This window comes from Aristolochia californica, unplaced genomic scaffold (genome assembly GCF_029961685.1).
Source record: "Aristolochia californica isolate CCGP_79_NKW_82.1479 unplaced genomic scaffold, dmAriCali1.0.hap1 SCAF_9, whole genome shotgun sequence".
NCBI lineage: Eukaryota > Viridiplantae > Streptophyta > Magnoliopsida > Piperales > Aristolochiaceae > Aristolochia > Aristolochia californica.
The window spans coordinates 4,185,831-4,205,183 of record NW_027182290.1 but is presented as its reverse complement, the minus strand read 5'-3'; the positions used below and the strand labels follow the sequence as shown (position 1 = coordinate 4,205,183).

General features: G+C 36.8%; 2 protein-coding genes across 5 annotated transcripts; one reads left to right on the top strand and one right to left on the bottom strand.

The window, feature by feature from the left end:
* Window positions 1-230: 230 nt before the first annotated feature.
* On the top strand, window positions 231-8,442 carry LOC137940185 (THO complex subunit 5A-like). Of its 3 annotated transcripts, none has more exons than XM_068785119.1 (9): window positions 231-483; window positions 1,631-1,921; window positions 2,078-2,414; window positions 5,272-5,621; window positions 6,022-6,281; window positions 6,638-7,217; window positions 7,341-7,484; window positions 7,611-7,882; window positions 8,162-8,442. In XM_068785119.1, the coding sequence occupies exons 1-8, from the start codon at window positions 283-285 to the stop codon at window positions 7,854-7,856; spliced, it is 2,409 nt and encodes an 802-aa protein (XP_068641220.1). In that variant the 5' UTR covers window positions 231-282; the 3' UTR covers window positions 7,857-7,882; window positions 8,162-8,442. The 3 variants fall into 3 exon arrangements, with proteins under 3 accessions (XP_068641220.1, XP_068641218.1, XP_068641219.1); XM_068785117.1 differs by having other exon boundaries at window positions 7,590-7,882; window positions 8,162-8,440; XM_068785118.1 differs by having other exon boundaries at window positions 5,281-5,621; window positions 7,590-7,882; window positions 8,162-8,439.
* A 1,631-nt stretch (window positions 8,443-10,073) lies between these two features.
* Window positions 10,074-14,765, bottom strand: LOC137940186 (ABSCISIC ACID-INSENSITIVE 5-like protein 5). Of its 2 annotated transcripts, none has more exons than XM_068785120.1 (5): window positions 14,683-14,765; window positions 12,522-13,720; window positions 12,340-12,411; window positions 12,158-12,187; window positions 10,074-10,403 (listed from the first exon to the last, which is right to left on the bottom strand). In XM_068785120.1, the coding sequence occupies exons 2-5, from the start codon at window positions 13,590-13,592 to the stop codon at window positions 10,329-10,331; spliced, it is 1,248 nt and encodes a 415-aa protein (XP_068641221.1). In that variant the 5' UTR covers window positions 13,593-13,720; window positions 14,683-14,765; the 3' UTR covers window positions 10,074-10,328. The 2 variants fall into 2 exon arrangements, with proteins under 2 accessions (XP_068641221.1, XP_068641222.1); XM_068785121.1 differs by having other exon boundaries at window positions 14,646-14,713.
* Window positions 14,766-19,353: the final 4,588 nt, after the last annotated feature.

Sequence of the window (19,353 nt, the reverse complement as noted above, 5' to 3'; positions counted from 1 at the left end):
AGGAGGGGTCTGGTATTCGAGGCGATTTGTTCCCTTGAACCAACCCGCCTCCCCTGAAATCTGGGTTAACTCACTCGTTCATCCGAGTCGACCCGCCGAATCGCCAGCCCGTGAACGAGGCCCTCTGAACCGATCTAGTTCCCAAATCGACTCATGTCACTCTCATCGCTCCGAGCCTCTTTAACAACTAAGCTCTAATACCACGCAATTTGCATCCAGGTCCAAAGCAGAGTATACCGCCATCAGTGAGTTTCCATTACTGGAGCAGCAGTACGCAAGGAAATGGAGGTGGAGGAGGGAGAGGCAGTTCTGCTACCGGAGCCGCAGGTGGAGAAAAAGGTGTACGATATGCTTGAAGAGACCCGGACAGTCATGGAAGAGATCGTAGCAAAGATGCTTTTCATTAAGAAGGAAGGGAAGTCCAAATCCGAACTTAAAGAGCTATTTACACAGATGTCTCTCTTGTTCGTCAATCTCCGTCAAGTACGACTTGTTATTCCTCTCTATTCATGTTTTTGTCTCTCCGTCTCCTTTTTTTTCTATTAACTTTTATTTTAGTTAGAAAAAAACTTCCTCAGAATTTATGATTAGGTGCTCTGTATTTTTTCTTTTTGTCTCCATCACTGAGCGTATGAACCATTGGTTTATTACGAGGAGATTCCCTGCCACAGTTTTTTTTTACTTGTATCGGAGATGCTAAAGGAAAAATGGTAGTATCTCATTAAGTTTGTAAGTGAAAATTTTTAAATCTAGTTTTCTTAGAAACTTCAGTAGTCTCTATTTGGCAAATTCAGGACAAAATAGAAATACGATCCCCTTCCTTCGAGGACCTTTCCACCAAGTCAATAAAGTAGGTCATTCCTCCAGTCGTGAACCTTCTAGCATGTTATGATCTGACATGGATGGAACTCATCTTCAATTCCAATTGACAATGAGTATATGCCACCTCACTTGATGTAGTCCTTTCTCTAGAGAAAATGAAATACCACCTCTGCATACTAATTCACTTTCTCTACTTTAGGTTAGAGTAGGCTGAAATAAATTATAGTACAGCTTACCATACACTAATTGGTTTTGGCTCAATGATCTTGATAGTCAATACTTTAGAGCACCTTCCCTGAATGCTAAGGTATTTCCAAGTTTCAAACTGCATGATCGTGCTCAACTCAAATAATACAGATCCTCTGTGGTAATCTACCTCTACAGGCAAATGGTATTATAGCAATCATAAAATTGCATCCCCCTCATCCTTTGCTATTGATGTGTTAAAGATAGTATGAGTATTGACAGATATTTCTTTCACTGGCTTACTGATGGAAACTAGTTAACCTGTTCAGAAGATGTACTTCTTGAAATCTGTTTCTCAAAGAAGGAAAATTTCAGTAATTTGATTTTAGACACACACAAATAAGAGATATATCGTCATTGTATACTAAATTCATTGACTCTTGAGTAGATAATAGGGAGCAAAAACTCTTACATTGTTCTTTTTTAATTTTCAGTTATCGATATATTGCTATGGTACTCTTTTGGAATCAGATGCCTATAACTGATGATGCTTGTTCTCTTATACATGTTATCACCTGTTACTCTCATTTGGAGTTACAGAGCATTGAATCTTTTGTTGTAGGTTAATCGTTCAATCTTGATTGAAGAAGATCATGTAAAGTCTGGAACGGAAAATGCAAAAGCCCCAGTGGACTTCACCACCCTGCAGCTCCACAACTTAATGTATGAGAAAAACCATTATTTGAAAGCCATAAAGGCTTGCAAGGATTTCAAGTCAAAGCATCCTGACATAGAACTTGTATCTGAAGAGGAGTTTTTCACTTGTGCACCTGAAGAAATAAAAGGAAATATGCTTTCAAAGGATAATGCTCATGACTTAATGCTGAAGAGGCTGAATTTTGAGCTATACCAGGTGGAACCTTATTCTTCTTCAATGCTATAAGTCCCCTATTTTACTTTTGAGATGCAATTGTAGTTATATCCAATCATGCATGCAAAGAGGGACTAATGTTGAGGTAATCTTCTTCTTTTTTTCTTCTTCTTCTTCCCTTTTTCCTCACCACATCAGCGTAAAGAACTTTGCAAACTTCACGAAGAGCTGGAAAAACGCAAGAAGGGTCTTCTAGAGACAATCACAAACCGGAAGAAGTTCTTATCAAGTCTCCCTTCACATTTAAAATCTCTTAAGAAAGCATCTATGCCTGTTCAACAGCAACTGGGAATTCAACACTCCAAAAAGTTAAAGCAGCACAATTCAGCAGAGTTACTTCCACCACCACTCTATATAATTTACTCACAGTTTTTAGCTCAGAAAGAGGCGTTTGAAGAGAAAATCAATCTGGAGATAGTTGGAAACATTAAAGATGCTCAAACATTTGCCCGCCAGCAAGCAAACAAAGAAACAGGTAATCAACTATTACTTTTGAGCACATAAAGTACATCCATCTTTTGAATTCATGTTGCATTGGAGTCAGATATATTTGCATGTGCCATAGAATTTGAGGCTCATGACAGTATGGTGTCTGGGGGTGTAAATTGATAATTGTCTGCTGAATGGCATTTGGACCTTAGTGTTTGATGTGATGGTTTTTGCTCATCCTGATCCTGCATTGTATGAACCAGAGAACCTGGATCTAAGCTTTAGTATTTGACACTGGTGCTTGACTTTTCTTTATTTCTTTCACATGTCATCATCTCTAGAATGAAGGAAACCCCATAGTTACCACTGTAAAAGATTTTCTGCCATTAGGATGACAACATCTCCCTGTACACACGGGATTTCTGTAAACATGGTCATCATTCATACAATATTCAGGGAAAGTTTAGGGTGGGCCGTATTCAATTTTCTACTTATGGATTCTTTATTGAATGTTCAGCATTTAAGATGGTAATTTCTGAAAGTTTGATTCCAAGCAATCTTGGTGATTCTTTTACCAAGGGTTACTCGTGAACATTCACCATAGGTGACTTTCTTTCCCTTGTCTCTGAGGCTTAAGGCTGCCCTCCCCTTTTTTTGTATTCTTTTGTTCTGATTTAATAAACTATATACTATTTCAAAAGAAAAAAAAAGATGGAAATTGTGAAACCCTGTTTTTTGATTGACTATTATTTGCTGACATGGCAGCACCTGATCGAGTACCAATTTCTCTGTCCTCTCTTTTCTCCTCTGTACTCTCTCTTTCCTTGTTTTCTTGCTGCCCCTATTCTGCTTACCTCTTGCTATATCAGTCAGTATCCTTGATTAGGGATGCCTTGTGGGTGCAAATAGCAGTGTTCAATTTGGTAAGTGAGTCGAGTCATGTATTTAATTTGATTAATACCATGAAGGCAACAGTTTGGTTGATTCTCTTGTAAGAGATGGAGTCCTACAACGACACTTTGTTGCAGGATATTCTATCCCATTTGCCTGGTAATGTTGCTTGCTTGGCTTGTGAATTGATGATTGTATTTTGTCATTTTCTTCTGTTATTCTTTTGTTGCTTAGCTTATACTCTGCTTGGCCCTTGATAAAGTTAGGCTCAAGCTGATCCTAAAATTACTGCCTGAAATTAGGGGGCCTTTTTAGTTACCCCAACCAATAACCATAGATTTTTTTCTGGCATTAACTTATGTGGGATTGTTCCCGCTAACTGTCCCCTTTACATCCAGGCCTAAACAAACAAGCAACAGGCTTGAGATGTGGATTATATAAATGAGGTATGAATTAAGTGGGGCACAAATAAAGCCCAATGGGATAAATTTTCTCCTCTAATATCATGTTAAAGTTGTATCCAGGTTTATCCTAAAATAGTCAAAGTTAGGAACCTTCTTCCTGAATAATAAACATGCCTTTCTAATTCTTGATCTATGTGCGACTACTCTCATTATGGCTCCAATATGGGGATAAAACCATAATAAGGGCCTACACATGAGGGAGAGTGTTACTATAATCTTACATAGATCTATAGATTAGAAAGGTCATGTGTTTATAACTTGTAAAAAGGCATCCTAACTTTGACCCTTTTTTTCTTGAAGGAGGAGGAGGAGGGTGTGTGTGTGGGGGGGGGGGGGGGGGGGAGGGGGTTGAGAATTGTGGTGGGCGGTCAACCTCCTCTCTGACTTGTCACTTTAGGGTAGGCCCTGCCCCAACTTTAACATGGTATTGGAGCTGGTACTTGTCTGTGGGCCTTGATCCAAAATTATTCATGTATAGGAGCCACAAAGAAGCCAACACCTGAGGAAGATTGTTAGAATAGACTCACATATATCCAAGATCAGAAAGGCCCTATATTTATTAGCCTCCTAACTTCAACTAGTTATTTTTGGAGGGATCTGGCCAACTTTAACAAGTTTATTAATGGGAAAGAGCCCCCTGAACCTCGGCTAGTCATTTTGGGCACAACCTGGTTGGATTTCAACAGATTTCCATTACAATTTGTTTTGTACTGAAAATAGGCCATTTTGTCCACTTTTTAAAAATTTATAAAAGCTTCAGCCCTCATTTGGAAAAAATATTTCTGATTGGATATGCATTTTTTTTGGATGGATCTTTTTACCAACATGTTTTCTTCTTTTTGTTCTGCTTCCTACTACATAAAAGATTTCAGATCTTGGTCATCTTTAGCCATCATATTTCTTCTAGATCATCTGCATGCTAAACATTGCTCCCTACCTTTAAAAAACTACTATTTTGCAGCTTTGCTATAAATGATGGTTGCAAATGAATTTGTCAATTCTTGAACTAAAATACAACTAGATTGGATGTTTTTGATTTTCTTTCTTTTTTGTTTCTTTGGTGTTACCCTTTGACAGACTTTTCTGGGATGAGCTCTAATTCAAACTTCATTTTTGGAAGTTGTGTATCAACTAATGTGCCCAGAAACTCTTCTATCATTATTACACCCTCATACAGACTCTGTTGGCATTGCAGTAAAAATCCTCCTCCCTCGTTCTGTCTTATTTGCTAGATACCTTGCTAGGTTGGCATTTTCTGAGTTTTTCTGCACCTGGTTGCATCATTTTTGGCATTCATCTATTTCTTGCCACCCTATCCACAGGTGTCAAGAAACCCTCCTCAACAATGTACTATTAGGTTCACGGAACCCTTCTCACTGGTCTACTATTAAGCCTATGTTTATCTCCTCCATGATTTAACCCTTCTGATGGTTTCCAACTGGCAACCGAGACTTCTTGTATGACTACCTCAAAGGCTAGAGATAAATAATATTCCGTGTGCTTCATCCACGATATAATTCAGCATAAAGAAAAGTAACATTTTGTCAGTTTTTGCAGGTGTGAATGCAAATACTGAAAATGCGAAATTGGAAGAAGAAGTACCGGATGAGGAGGACGATGGACAGAGAAGGAGAAAGAGACCAAAGAAGTTAGCGGGCAAGGAGAACCTTCCCCATATGGGGATTTATCAATCACACCCTCTGAATATCATACTTCATGTATATGACAATGAGGGAAGTGATCCTAATAAACCCGCTAAACTGGTCACTGTCAGGTTTGAATATTTACTGAAGTTAAATGTTGTCTGTGTTGGAATTGAGGGATCTCAAGATGGACCTGAGAGCAGCATCCTCTGTAACTTATTTCCAGATGACACTGGTGTTGGTCTTCCTCACCAGGTATACTTGCAAATCTTATAAGGGATATTTCATTGGAATATCTTTATTTGGGCTGATTTAGCCTATTTATCATTTGTGGTATCTATCTTCATGTGACCTTTTCAATTTGTGATTATAGTTGCCTTATAATAATATTTGTCTCATGTTTCCTTCTTTGAGGAAGCAAAACCTGATCATGACTTTCAGAAACTTGTCCTTCCCCTTGCAGTTGCTCTATTTTTCTGGGAAGATTTTTTCATATGAAAGTTGTGTGTTTTCCTGCCATACATACTTCTCTTTGCATGTCTTCTTCCTTCTTTATGTTATTTCTCATTGGATTGCTTTACTTGCATTTTATAGAAGATAGCTCTCTATTTTTTTTACATATGCCAATTATAACTTCTATATTTTACACGTACAGATGGGTAAGCTGTTGGCTGGTGATATTGTTTCATTTGATCAGAAGAGAATCTTACGACCATATAAATGGGCCCAACATTTAGCGGGAATTGATTTTCTGCCTGAGGTTTCACCTCTCCTTATGGGGCTTGAAGGAGAAAACTGTGAGACTCATAAAGTTGCTTCTGTTCTTTCTGGGCTATCTCTTTACCGTCGACAGAATCGTATTCAAACTGTGCTGCAGAAGATTAGGTCACGAAAGAAAGCTCAAATGGCTCTTGCGTGAGTCAATGTTCCATGTTTTTTATCATTACAAATAGAGGGAAAATATTTCTATGATTATGTAGTGTTGACTTCAATAGCGAGATCTTAATTTATATGGAAATGCAAATTTGGATTAGTGGCTGATGATTTGCCTTTAGAGTTGGAATTTGGTTGATCCAAATTTCTTTTCATTGGAGGCACATCTTCTCAAAAATAGAAGAGATGATAGCATCATTTAGGCCTTCTTTTGCGTTGTCTGATAGCTTTTGTGAGTTTGTCATTGAACTTGACCTTTTAGATTTTAACTCTTCCGCTTTGGCTTATTTTGTGAACATTCTTAGTTGAAAATGAGGAATCATTTGATTTGCATACAGGGAACAACTTGAATCCTTAGCGAAGCTTAAATGGCCCACATTGAGTTATGAGAATGTACCTTGGGCCTCACATACCCCTTTATGTACCATACAAAGTTGGGTAGCTGGTGGGACTGACCTTAGTCAAGTTTCATCTATTTCTGCTGTTCCGAGTGAGCAAGTTCCCGAAACCAAGGATACTGAGATGGACGGGCCATCCGAGAATGTCCAGGAGGATGGAGAACTTCCAACTGTAAGCCAAGCTCCTATAGTTCTGAATGTAAACAAACCAAGCCCCTTATCTAAAGGACCATCACTTGAACATTCTAGGCGCCTGGCTTTGATCTCGAAGAGTGTGGTGCCTAGCACCCCAGGAAAATCATCCTTGAGTTACAAAAAAAATGAGGACTTAGATATTATACTGGATGGAGAAAGTGATATTGATGATGTTTCTTATCCAGAAGAAATGGAAAATGATGCGAGCTTGGGCATTTTTGAGATTGCCAATAAATCTTGGGAAGAGTATGCTGTGAGAGAGTTTCGTCTTGTTTTGAGTAGGAAATTGGAAGGGAATGGAAGGAATTTGAATCTGGAAGTCAAGGTAATGGGTTGAATTTTCTTTTCTCTGTAGCTCTGACGGGGTTATTAGTGCCTTTTTAATTTCCTTTTGAAAAGTGGTTGTTATGCGTTTGACCTTTGTTTTTTCTTTCCCTACTTTTGGCAGATAAAGATTAGTGCGGAATACCCTCTCAGGCCTCCTCTTTTCAGTTTGAGACTGCCTACTGAATTACTTGGAGATGATTCTTCTGACGTGATGGGTGGCCTCTTGTCATCTAGCACCAATGAACTCCTGGCGATGGAAGCAGAGGTACGTTAAAACTTTATGAAATGTTTAAATTCTTGAACATCTTGCCCCTTTGACAGGAGTTTGTGATAATTAGCTATGACCATCCTGACTTTGCGTCTCATACAGGTCAATCTACATATGTTACAGATGCTCTCACCGGACCATGAAAATCAAGTCTTAGCTCATCAAATTCGTTGTCTAGCAATGTTATTTGATTTTCTTGTGGACGGGAATTTGTCATTTTGTGAATTGACAAAAAGTAATTCGGTGATTGATGTGGGGTTATGCAAACCTGTTAGTGGAAGCATTCTTGCAAGGTCTTTTAGGGGTAGAGACCGTAGGAGGATGATCTCCTGGAAGGAGATGGAGTGCACTACCAGTTATCCTTACTAGGTTGGAAGGACCTATGAGTTTCCCATGTAAGTGTTTTCTTCTGTTTCAGTATTTTGATGTTAAAATAGAAACATGAATTTTGTATGCATGGATTTACCGAAGGTAATGACAGTAAGTAGTGAACCTGCAATTGTTTTCTTCTCTAATTCATCCCTTATTCATCCTTTTCTATTTCTGAAGTCTTCTTTTTTTATCTCTCAATCAGTTCATTTCACTAGCGAAGTTTTAACGATTGAAATTGAAAATGTTTGTTATTGTTCGTAATTGATGAAAGTTTGAAGATTTGCAAATATTTTGCCCTGTAGGGAGATGATGGGTTTGAAGGAAAAACTGAGTTTCAAAACCCTGACGGTGGGTTTAGTTACTAGCAGATCCTTCGTATTATGGAGAATGATAACAAAGTATACAAGGATCAACTTAGAAAACACAATCCCAGCAATGGTACTTATTTTCTTGTCCTTTTCTGCATAAATGATTTTTATATTTTTAATTAATATTGTAGTATGTTATATTTGAGTTTTAATATTTTTTTTTATATCCTTAACTTTGTCTTAAAAGTTATGTTATGTTTGAAAATAAGCTTCATTTCAGCACAACAAAATGGTGATTGTCCAAGAAAAATTAATCCAAAGAAATTGTACAAAATCCAGTGAGCATTTAGTGAGATTTTATAAGATTTTGGACAACTTTAAAATTCGACTACTTTAGGTGTTGTAATTCAAATGTGATCATATGAATGCAATACTTTTTAATATGACCATATCAATTTAGGGGTAAACTAGTTACTAGAATTTATTTTAATAACTAAGTAATTAAATTTGTTTTAAATTTTATTAAAAATAAAAAGGACCCACTTTGAGACACCTTGTAGCAATGAGGGGGAACTGTCACTGGAGAGAGGAGAGGATGGGAGCACTTCCCCCTCCCTTCTTCTCTAACCAAAGAGAGAGGAGGAGGTGAAACTTCTCTCCTTTTTTTTTTGTCTATTTTTTTTCAAAGAAAGAATGGGAGTGAAATAGGGGGATGAGGTTGCTATTTGATGTAAGTCTTATTATGGGGTTGCCATGTAGGGTTAAAAGACACGGATGGAGTTAAAAAAACTAACCCCAGTGAGGGGCACAAGTTTACACAGAAGTATTCTTTTACTTCCATGGGTGAAAAATTTTAAACTTTATCTTGCATTATTTTCTAACAATATAATACTTATAAAAGGTTAAACTAACAAGATTTAATACATTTTGAGTAGATTTTGGTTATGCAACTCTTGCAAACGTGAAATAACTTCATATGCCATAAAATTGTAGCACCATTATTATCATTGTCACAAGAGGTTACAATACCTCCATTTGTCTTCCCTATCAATTGGATGAATTTTATAATTTTCTTTTTTCGCTTTCATAACTACCATTCTCTCTTTCCTTAATTTCATAATTCGACTAGTTGCGATATATATGTACAAACATTGGAATCAGAAGTACCAAGAGAGATATATCTTACATCCATTATAATTCTAACCCTATAGTCAAACATTATGATATTAATTTTATCCTATCACTACATTTTTACGTGCCACTTTATTTCTCATAAGTACAATACCACCATTTATAGGTAGCAAATGTACTAACCAACTCCTATGATGACACATATTGAAAAATAACCAAAATATTCATTAAAAGGAGAAATTATACCTATAGAGATTGTGAAAACATCTCCCTTATCTTTCAAATTTAAAGTCACACTAGCTTGGTCGAAACCTCTCTTTTCTTCTTTTTGTAGCTGTTCCAACACGAAAAATTGGTGCGAAACATGTAAAATAACTAGCTCAATCATTCAACCATGAGATGTTTCACAATGATTTTTCGTATCCGACGTATAACTAGTTGTAACATTTTATTTTTTCCTTTACAATTGGATTTAGATCTAGTCCTTGCTCTTCTTTATTCAAATTTCTTGCAAATTATCCTTTTCCATCATTCGAGTTAACTACTTTTTTCAACTTATTTGATAAAAGTATACTGAGATTACCTTACCCGATAATCTCTTTTCCTGGACTACTCGGTCCAACAGATCCCCAGTCCTGTGACTCTTGTCCTTAACTTCGCTTCCAGACTACAGCAGGCTCAACCGCCGTAGTACTAAGCTTTTACAACATAAACTATCTACTCAAATTGCCAGCAATAAACATATAAACTAGTTTTTTACTAGCTGGAATAAGAAGATAATGGCTCTAGCTAAAAAAACAGACGAGGAGAAAAGTCCGTAAAATTGAAGGTTTACACAGAGATATTGAGAAAGGTAAAATCAGGGAATATGGAAAGAGCCGTAGGAATAGAGGTAAAAGAATTGGGAAACTTTTAAAACTCTCACAATAAACACTACTCCATGTACCTTAATTTACATCACGTCTGTTTCCCATCTATATATACATGGTGACATATGCTTATTAAGTTACTCTTTTCACAATCAAATCCTCTACCATGGTCCTGTCAAAGTCCTTCTCAAGCATCGCTTCTTAGACACATGCTGCTGATTTATCATTTCCAAAACCTGCAAAGCAAAAAGCTTATAAGAACTTTCTGTGGGCGTGAGCAGAAGGGGACAAAGAGACTATTCTATCGCACAATTCGACCCAGAGAGTAGTTGAGGTCATGAGAGCAAAGCACATTGTAGTTTTGCACAGCATTGATTTTCCTTTTAAGGCCAGTTAGGATAAGATTTAAGAGTGGTAAACCAGAGGAATAATAGTTTTATCTTTTGATTTGTGCATTTTTTGCACTATTCCAGAGGCATGACACACTTCCACTTGGTCACCACATCGATAGGTGGAACAAGTTATTGGGACCATCTGGTGGGAAGTAGAAAAAGATACAAGCAAAATAGTTAGAACAAAATTCTGATGTTTATAATTACAGCCACATAGTAGTGCAATGTTCAGCTATATGATTCTCATGGAATTCATTAATCAATGGCTTGTATTGGGCAAATTCACAGGGATATTTACCCAATCATCACAAAATCAATGATTCTCAGCAAGATGTTGCCAAAAACCTGGATAGTCACGGTCAGAGATCACAAGCCAGTCTACACTTATGCTTTGCCATCACAGTTAAAAAGTAATCCAGGAAAGAAAACTAAACATCAGTTGACTTGACTTCATCACTGATGGTGAAAATGCCTAAGAACTCAATCACTCCTTCATGTGCAATAGAATGGAAGGAGTAAAGAGGCAATTGAGAAAAACGGTTACATTACTTAGAACTACTCAAGCATTCTGGGTATGCACATAATGGATGAGGGCAAAGTAATATGACTGGCACAAGAAAAGAAGGCCTTCTCCTAAAGCCTGTCATGTAAAGTAGGTCAGTAAATTTTTCTTTGCTTCTTAGAAAGTTTTAGAGCTTGTTTTGGTTTTTAACAGCAGTTGCAACTTTATATAAAACAGGATCTGTTAATACTAAAACAACAATCAGCAGAAGAGTTTAGCCAGATGTCTGCTCTGACTTTATGAAGGGGAGTATTAGTACAGTTTAGCATCCCAGGAAACAGTAGAGCACTGAAATACATAATTTTCTTAAGCTTCAACAGCAATTCCTTATAAAATTAATTGGACTGGATATTTTTAACATGATATTCTTTCATAAAGTATCTTTGATAAATTCACATGTGAATATTATAGACCCCTGGTAACCTGAGTCTACAGCATGAGGGGTAAAAAGGAAAAGAAGAAGTTGGAGGACGTATGGAAGGGGCTCAGGCACCCACTGAGGAGGTTCCACCTTACACAGCCTAGTCCCTGCCCACCACCATTTTCAAAATCCATATTTTCATTGTGCTAAGAAAAATCCTTGTTCTTAGGCAAGACATGTATAAAATAAAGCACATGCAGACGCAAAGCATGTATAAAATCAAATGCAATATGGTATACAAACTATACTAGGTGGTGGTAACAGGGAACACAAGCATGGGAAAGGAGACGAAAGGGAGGGGTTGACTCATTCATTGTGTGAGTGTTGCAAAATTGGTCCCGACAGCTGGTTTTTCACCTTGCCCCATGATGCCTCACTCCCCCAGGTTCTAGTTTTCCTATTCCAACCACCATGCTTTTTATATTTTGAGAAGCTGCCTCCACTTTACAATTTACCCTAGTACTTGATCTAAGAGTAGTAGGATATTATTGAAATTTATATACATTGAATTAATGGAATGATAATGGCACAAACGATCAATAGCAGAACCAGAAAGGTTCCTACTTCCAACCTCAAAAGAAATAAAAGCAATCACTATTGAACAAAGTAATTTACCTGATTCTTCTGCATTTCCAACAATTCTGTCTGCAAATAATAAAATTTGGTTAAATATAGTAAAATTAGGATAATCAAGCAATACAAAATAAATGCCTCTGCGTTAGACTTCTTAAGATAGTCAGGTGTGTCGGCACAACTCCAAAATTTACTTCTACAAGCTTAGAAAGAGATGAAAATACCTGTTTCTTCAGTAACAATTGGTTATCCTCTTTAAGTTTTGCAACTTCAGCTTCCAGTTCCATTGTATACGCCTGGTTCAACCCAAAAGTAGTGAATTAAAATAAAGAACAACAGGCTGAAGCCTCAGGAAGAGTAAAATCCATGTAACAAAATGAAGTTCAAATTAAGCAGGTGAATTTACCTGCTTACGAGCACGTGATCGAGCAGCTGATTCTCTGTTCTTAATCATTCGCCTCTGTCTCCTCTCAACAACTTTCTCCACTGCACCACTACATTTCCTTCCCCTATTAAATGCATAAGGACCAGGAGACAAAGAAGAAGTGTCCCCATCTCTCTTACCTATGCCATCTGAAGATAGTTGGTTAGCAGGTGATCCTGTTGCAACCTTGACAGATGCAGCTCCTAGATTGACCATCCCCAATGCCGGTCCACCTGGTAGACCACCCCCACCTTGTCCAAATCCATTATTCATTGATGTATCTGCTATACCAGTAATTCCAGTCCTCAACCCTGGATTCCCAAGTTCCCCTCCAAGGATTGAAGAGCCATATGCAGTTGTGACTTGATTTGGAAAAAGTTGCTGCTGAGCTCTAATCCCATTTACATTCATCGAGAACTTTGGTGAGTGATTAGGAATCTGATTTATATCATTATCGTTCTTGTTCTCTATAATTCTATTACCAACTACTGGGTTGGTCTGACCTGGCTGTGGATAACTCAGAGATAGACCTGCATTGTTATTGTTAGAACGGGATAAATCCCCATAAAACCCATCATTATTACTTGGTCTTCCAATCAATTGTGCGTCTTCCCTCACCACCCCGGCTCTCACCAAAAACTCTTCCAATGTCATCTCTCCTAAAGTTTGTTGCCTCTTTGGAAGACTTGGCCCTGAATTGCTATTCCCAACTTTTGCATTACTTTCTTTGAATAGGTCTCTCCACACTTCATCAACGGTTTTTTGACTAAGTGTTCTTGGGAGTGTCAGAGACCCTTGTCGCTGCAAATTCCCACTGTGTGGCACAGCTTCACCACATCCAAAGGCTGAGGTCATAGCTTGGGTCTCTTCAGCAGTCCATATGTTTTTCAGAAATTCATCCATGTTCATTGATCCAAAGTCTTTTCCTAAACCCCCAAGAGAGTTTTGAAATTCATCAAAGGTCAAGGTGTAGACTGAAGATTGGCGAGCCAAGGTACCCATTGGCCGCCCTTCATAATTTTCTATGTTCTTGAAGTTCACGTAGGACCCCATCCTCCAAAGTACAGGATCTACAAAATCAAGCTACCTATGCAATCTGGTAATGATTGGAAGCCAATTGGATCATACTAGCTTTTGTGAAACAGGGATAACCTGGTTTTGTTCAGGTACAACTCCAATTCCTAGAAAAAGCACAGAGCAAAATCAAGAAAGTGAAATTCCCACTAGGATATTCATGCAGCAGTAGTAAAACGTTCCTATTTTTACTCATATCAGCTCCAAAGAGGGGAATAAATGAAACAGTATATTTCCTACCAAATTTCACAACCACTCAAAAAAGGGAAGAAAAAATACTAAGAAATTCAAATTTGCTCTCCAAGTAAACACATCCAATTCACTCCATCTAACACAGTTCAAATCCTCCACTCTTCCAAGAAAAAACTCTAAGCCCACGCAACTTTCTATTCATATTGAAGATAACAAAAAAAAAAAAAAAAAAAAAAAATTAAAATCTCTGCAGCATGAAAATCGATCGCCGCACGCAGTTAAGCAAACAGAACTCCATAGAAGGAAGATACAAACTGACCTCCCCCACACATTTTCCACACTGATATCAACCAGTAACAAGAAAGAAGAGGTAAACAAAATTTTGAGAAAATCAGAGTCTGACATCAGTGAAAAATAGATGAATTAAGGCATCTGCACTACCCTAACACACGCATTCCTTCTCCTGAACGTCCAAACCTACTAGAAAAAACCACGTACCAGAATAAACCAAAAGAAACAGTTCGTGGATAGTACAACCGCAGCAGTACAGCTGCTTCATGGATCAAACGAATTACAATATAAAGAACTCCCAACCGTAACCCTAGAAACTTTTTTCCTACTCAAAATAGACCAGCTACTGACAAAATAATCAATATACCAACTTCAGAAAAAAGGAAGAAAAAAAATATGCTACTCCCATTAGATCGAAAGCAAACTTCCTCATAATTCAGACAACATCGACGGAATCAGACCAAACACAGAAAAAAAAAGTAAAAAATGCCAAAAATAAATTAAAATTGCAATAAAAATCTAAAAAAAATAGAAAAAAATTAAAATTACCATTTTCAGAGAGGGGGAGACAAGAAGGAGCATTTACCTCCGCTTTTGCTTCTACGATGGCCTTTTCTCCTCTGGAGCGCCAAGTGTCGCGAGGCTAAAGTAGGGCAGGGAGAGAGTCGGTATTTAAGAAACGATGGCTTCGATTGAAGAAAATTATTAAACTAAGTAATAAACAATGGTGGCCTGCCAGCTGGCTTCCGCAACGTGGCCCAATGTGATCAATTCATCACACGCTGATGTGACGTTCCACCAATCATAATCAGCAACTTGGGACGATCGGAACCGTCCACCTGTGCATTTGTACTATTAATTAGATGGAGATGGGTTTTCTTTTTCTTTTTTTGGTGTTGTTGGCTGTGGCGTTGTGGATAAGTGCAAAGCGACGCGCACAGGGGACGGAGTTTCAGTGGCTCGCGGGATTATCTCAAATAATGGTCTCTGCATTGATTTGTTTTGTGGGGCTTCACATGTGTCCTTCGGGGATTATTATTATTTTTTAAATATTCACTCTTCTGTGCGGTAATTAATGACTTAATTATGGTATTTAATGTAGTTTATATTAAAAATAATATATTTAAAAAATCTTGAGAGCGGCCCTCTCCTGTGAGAGGAATCATTCAAAGATTCCTATATATTATAAGATTCCTATATATTAGTGTCAGAGGTGGTCCTGGTTAAGTATACTGTTTTCTACATCTAACAGACCGGTATTTTGAGTTATATTGGCTAGGTGTTTTACAAAGTATCAAAATTAGGCATCACTTTCCGCGTTCGAATCCCAGAAGGGGCGACCTAATTTTCAGAATAGTGTGGGCCGCTTGCGTGGATATCGACTAGGGGGAACGGTGGGTGTCAGAGATCGTCCTAGGTTAAGTACTTTGTATTCCGTACCTAATAGACCGGTTTTAATGACACCTTAGGAAAGAGTTCTCTCAAGTTTCCCTTCCAATAGGAGGGGAGTTATGTTATAATTAAAATATTTATTATTCTTTTATGATACTTATTCTCCAATATAAAACATGTTTTATATAATTTTTATTTCCATATAAAAATACTTAAAATTATATTTATGCAATTTATTTATGTGTACAATTCATTGTATTGTATTATAATTTCTTAAAACTAAAGGGCGTACTTTCAATAAGGCCGAGAGAAAAGAAAAGGAAAAAGAAAAGAAAAGAAAATAAGTTTTTTTTTCTTGTTCAGATGCCCATGGAAAATAAGAGAAAAAATTAGAAAATAAATTTAATTTCTCTTGTTTGGAAACAAGTAAAAATTGAAAAAGAAAATAAAATTAATAATATTTTAAATTTTTTATGATTAAAATTTTCTCTCAAATTTCTATTTCTTTTCTTTTCTTTCCAAATTCCACCATTTTGTGAGAGAAAATTTATTAACAAAGAGTGAAAGAAATTTTCTCTTTTATTTTCTTTTCTTTCAACGATTTTCTCCCTTGTTTTTTTATGTAGGTTCCATACAGGCCCTAAAGATCATCCTAAGATTTTTTCATAAATTTTTTTCTTTCCGTCCCCTAGTTTATCAATTCTTATACGAAATAGATTCGAAGATGGTTTCAAATATTGATAGTCTGAACTCAAGATTTGGACATTGAAAAATAGTAAGCAAAGGCAAATGGACACAATGACAATAAATAAAATATTTGAGAGATCTGAAAATCTCACTCATCTACTTCTGATGATGGTCCATTGACACTCAATTCCTCTAGATTGGGTGAACTACACTCGTTTTGTCTATTATTTTAATTTGACGTCAACCACAAGAGTCAATTTGAGTGCACTGCCAAGGTCCTCTTTGGTTTGAGATAATATGAGACAAAAGATAACAAAATAAAAAAATATTCAAACCCTTAACCATAAATTTAGGATTGTATTTTTCACTCTTTTATTTTTTAAAGTAAAAAAAAAAAAAAAAAACTAACTCCTCCCTCTTTAACATTAAGAGGAGGAGACTTTTTTCCTATAACCAGAGAGATGAGAGGAAGATAAAAAGGAAAGTGTTGAATTTATGGAAAAGAGAAATACTTCATTGACTTTATGAAATCAAAGTATATTAACCCTTATTTATAATAAAGGAAAGTAGTAATGTCCAATTACAATTAAACTACCTCTCCCAATTACATCTAAACTCTAACACTTAAAGATAAATCCTAGTATAATTAAATAACTCAACATAAATAGAAGACTAATATAACTAAAACACTTTTAAACTGAAACTCTTCTATGAGACCTCATTCCATAATAATTCTGGCTTTGTAAAACTTCTTATTGTGAGATTCATGTAAGAGACTTCTATATCTTCTCTTCAACACTCCCCTTCAAGCTGGAGTTTATAACTTCAACTTGCAATGAAAAAGATTCTAATTCTTCAATTTTCTTTTGCTATAAAAATTTCTTCATAGATACAAAAATTTAATCTTTGTGCTCCCCTTTCCTTGATTATTTTTGTGACATTAAAATTACCACAACATCTAAAACTTCATCATTCCATAATCTTGTACTTCTTGTACTTCTCCCCCTCAAACTGGGAGGTAATGACAGTGATCCCAACTTGAACCAAATAACATAGATGTAGTAATAAGCTCCTCCATCACGGAGTCCCAACTTGGGCAACGACTCTTAAAGGTAGAAATGGGTGATAAGTTGGTAATGCCTGTCATTCACAAGACGATGATAAAAAACCCACGGGTACATATAAAAAAAGTCTCAATGGACTTAAAACACTCATATTTGTATATATATATATATGTGTGTGTGTGTATAAAGGTAAACCAACTGAAGCAACACACAAGAGGTTAGCCCAAGGGGTATGTGAGAGTCAAATAAAAGATGGTAGGAGAAAGGTTGTCAAATAACCACTGGGTAATGAGTAAAGAGGAAGATAAGATGCTGAGGCCATCATGTGCTTTATTTTTTTAAGAAATTAAAATTTTGCATCAGACGAACTAATGCCTACAACAATTAGCAAATAATGAACCCAAGGCAAACAACTAAGGAGTTATTTTTCAGAAATAATGTCTCAATCAAACATACACAATAGTAATAACGGAAATGGGCCAATGCCCAAATAACATGTACCAAATTTGCAGTAGTACAACAGTAGATAACCGGTAAATAATGAAGTCCTTAAGAGTAATAAGGACACATGAAATAGTTCACAGTGAGTCCATCAGTAAATAAGGAAGTTGCACTAAATAGTATGTTGGAATCGAGTAATAATCCAAGATAATAATCCAACTGGAGATAAAGAACCGAGTCGAACCGAGTCGAACCGAGTCAAATAATAGACTAATATAACCGAGTCACAGACAAAATGTGTATAGAACTTGGGACCTGAACATGGATAAACAAGGCAGAAAATAAGTGGGCCGAATCAGGTTGACATGAACCCGAGTTGACCCAAACCGAGTTAACTCAGCAGAACAGAAGCAACCTCGATTTAGCAAATTCGTTGGGATAACTCGGCCTAGTCCGGGTTGGGTTGAATCGGCACTGGATCAAAATTTTCCTAACTTAGGAAAATATAAATCAGCTAGTGATCTTCTTCCCCGATACCAAAGCTATAATGGACTCGGTGGAAACAACCTTCATCCAGAAATGGCAATTCAGTGATGTTGGTGATTGCTAAGCACAACGGAGAACTGAGTCATCTTCTAGAAACGACAACAAGATGACAGAGAGATAATTCCGCCTAACTCAGTATGGAAGGGCCAACGAAGAACGTCAACTTCCGAAAAACAACAACGCAGAACCTTCCGAATAAAGATGACAACCGATCCAACAAACCAAAGAACATAAACGGAAAGATACTCCTAAAGACTCTACAAATTTAATAAAATGGAAACAAGTCTTCTTCTTCCCCACGACGTCGAACATAGTAGAATCATAACCAACTTAGTAAATCAGTCTGCCAAAACTCGGAATAGACAACAACATAGGAACGAAACACCATGAAAATCCATTCAATCCATTTCTAACAAAGATATAAGCCATATAAAGAAAAAACGCCAGCGAAGGATCAATTGTTCTAGCCGCAACTTGCTGTCATCGTGATACGATGATAATGGAAATTTTCCAGTTCGAAGAAGATATGAGATTAATGGGCCAACTTGGGAATGTTGGTTCCAAAAATAAACTCGATGCCATTCCATATTGAAACTGGAATTTTCTGTAATTAATAGCCGTAATATTTCCAAAGATAGTTAGCAAATAGAGTCAAGCAAAGAAGGTGACGACATACCAAAGATTACCGAGATTAAATAGCTGAGTCATCTTCTCCGACAATAGTAACAGGAGTCTTCCCAAAAATAGAATAGCTACAAAAAATTTATCGAAAGAGGAGAAGCACCTTTCTCCTCCTGTGCCATCGCCGAATCGTTATTCTCCAGAAACAACAACATGTAGAATATAGGAATGAAGAATAATGTAGGGAAAAAGATGATTCTCAGAATAAAATTCCGTCAATATATAATATACAATATTAAAAGCTCAGTATAGAGGTGAAAAAAGTAAAGCAAACAATAGGAATAGGGACTGAAAAGAGAAAAAAGATACGAACTTAAACTGCTAGAGATAATAGATCAGAAAAGGATTACATTATCTTTGTGGGTTGACTGAGTCAACTCACAAAACCTGCTCTGATACCAGGTTGAATTTATGGAAAAGAGAAATACTTCATTGACTTGATGTAA

What these genes read in the sequence shown, in the direction of transcription:
- LOC137940185 (XM_068785117.1), top strand. Translation starts at nt 283, where the DNA reads ATGGAGGTGGAGGAGGGAGAGGCAGTTCTGCTACCGGAGCCGCAGGTG. An exon ending in GCAAGCAAACAAAGAAACAG is followed by an intron (nt 2,415 to 5,271) that starts GTAATCAACTAT and finishes ACATTTTGTCAG; the next exon opens with TTTTTGCAGGTGTGAATGCA. An exon ending in AAAGCTCAAATGGCTCTTGC is followed by an intron (nt 6,282 to 6,637) that starts GTGAGTCAATGT and finishes ATTTGCATACAG; the next exon opens with GGAACAACTTGAATCCTTAG.
- LOC137940186 (XM_068785120.1), bottom strand. Translation starts at nt 13,592, where the DNA reads ATGGGGTCCTACGTGAACTTCAAGAACATAGAAAATTATGAAGGGCGG. An exon ending in AATTGTTACTGAAGAAACAG is followed by an intron (nt 12,188 to 12,339) that starts GTATTTTCATCT and finishes TATTATTTGCAG; the next exon opens with ACAGAATTGTTGGAAATGCA. An exon ending in TGGAAATGCAGAAGAATCAG is followed by an intron (nt 10,404 to 12,157) that starts GTAAATTACTTT and finishes TTTGCTTTGCAG; the next exon opens with GTTTTGGAAATGATAAATCA.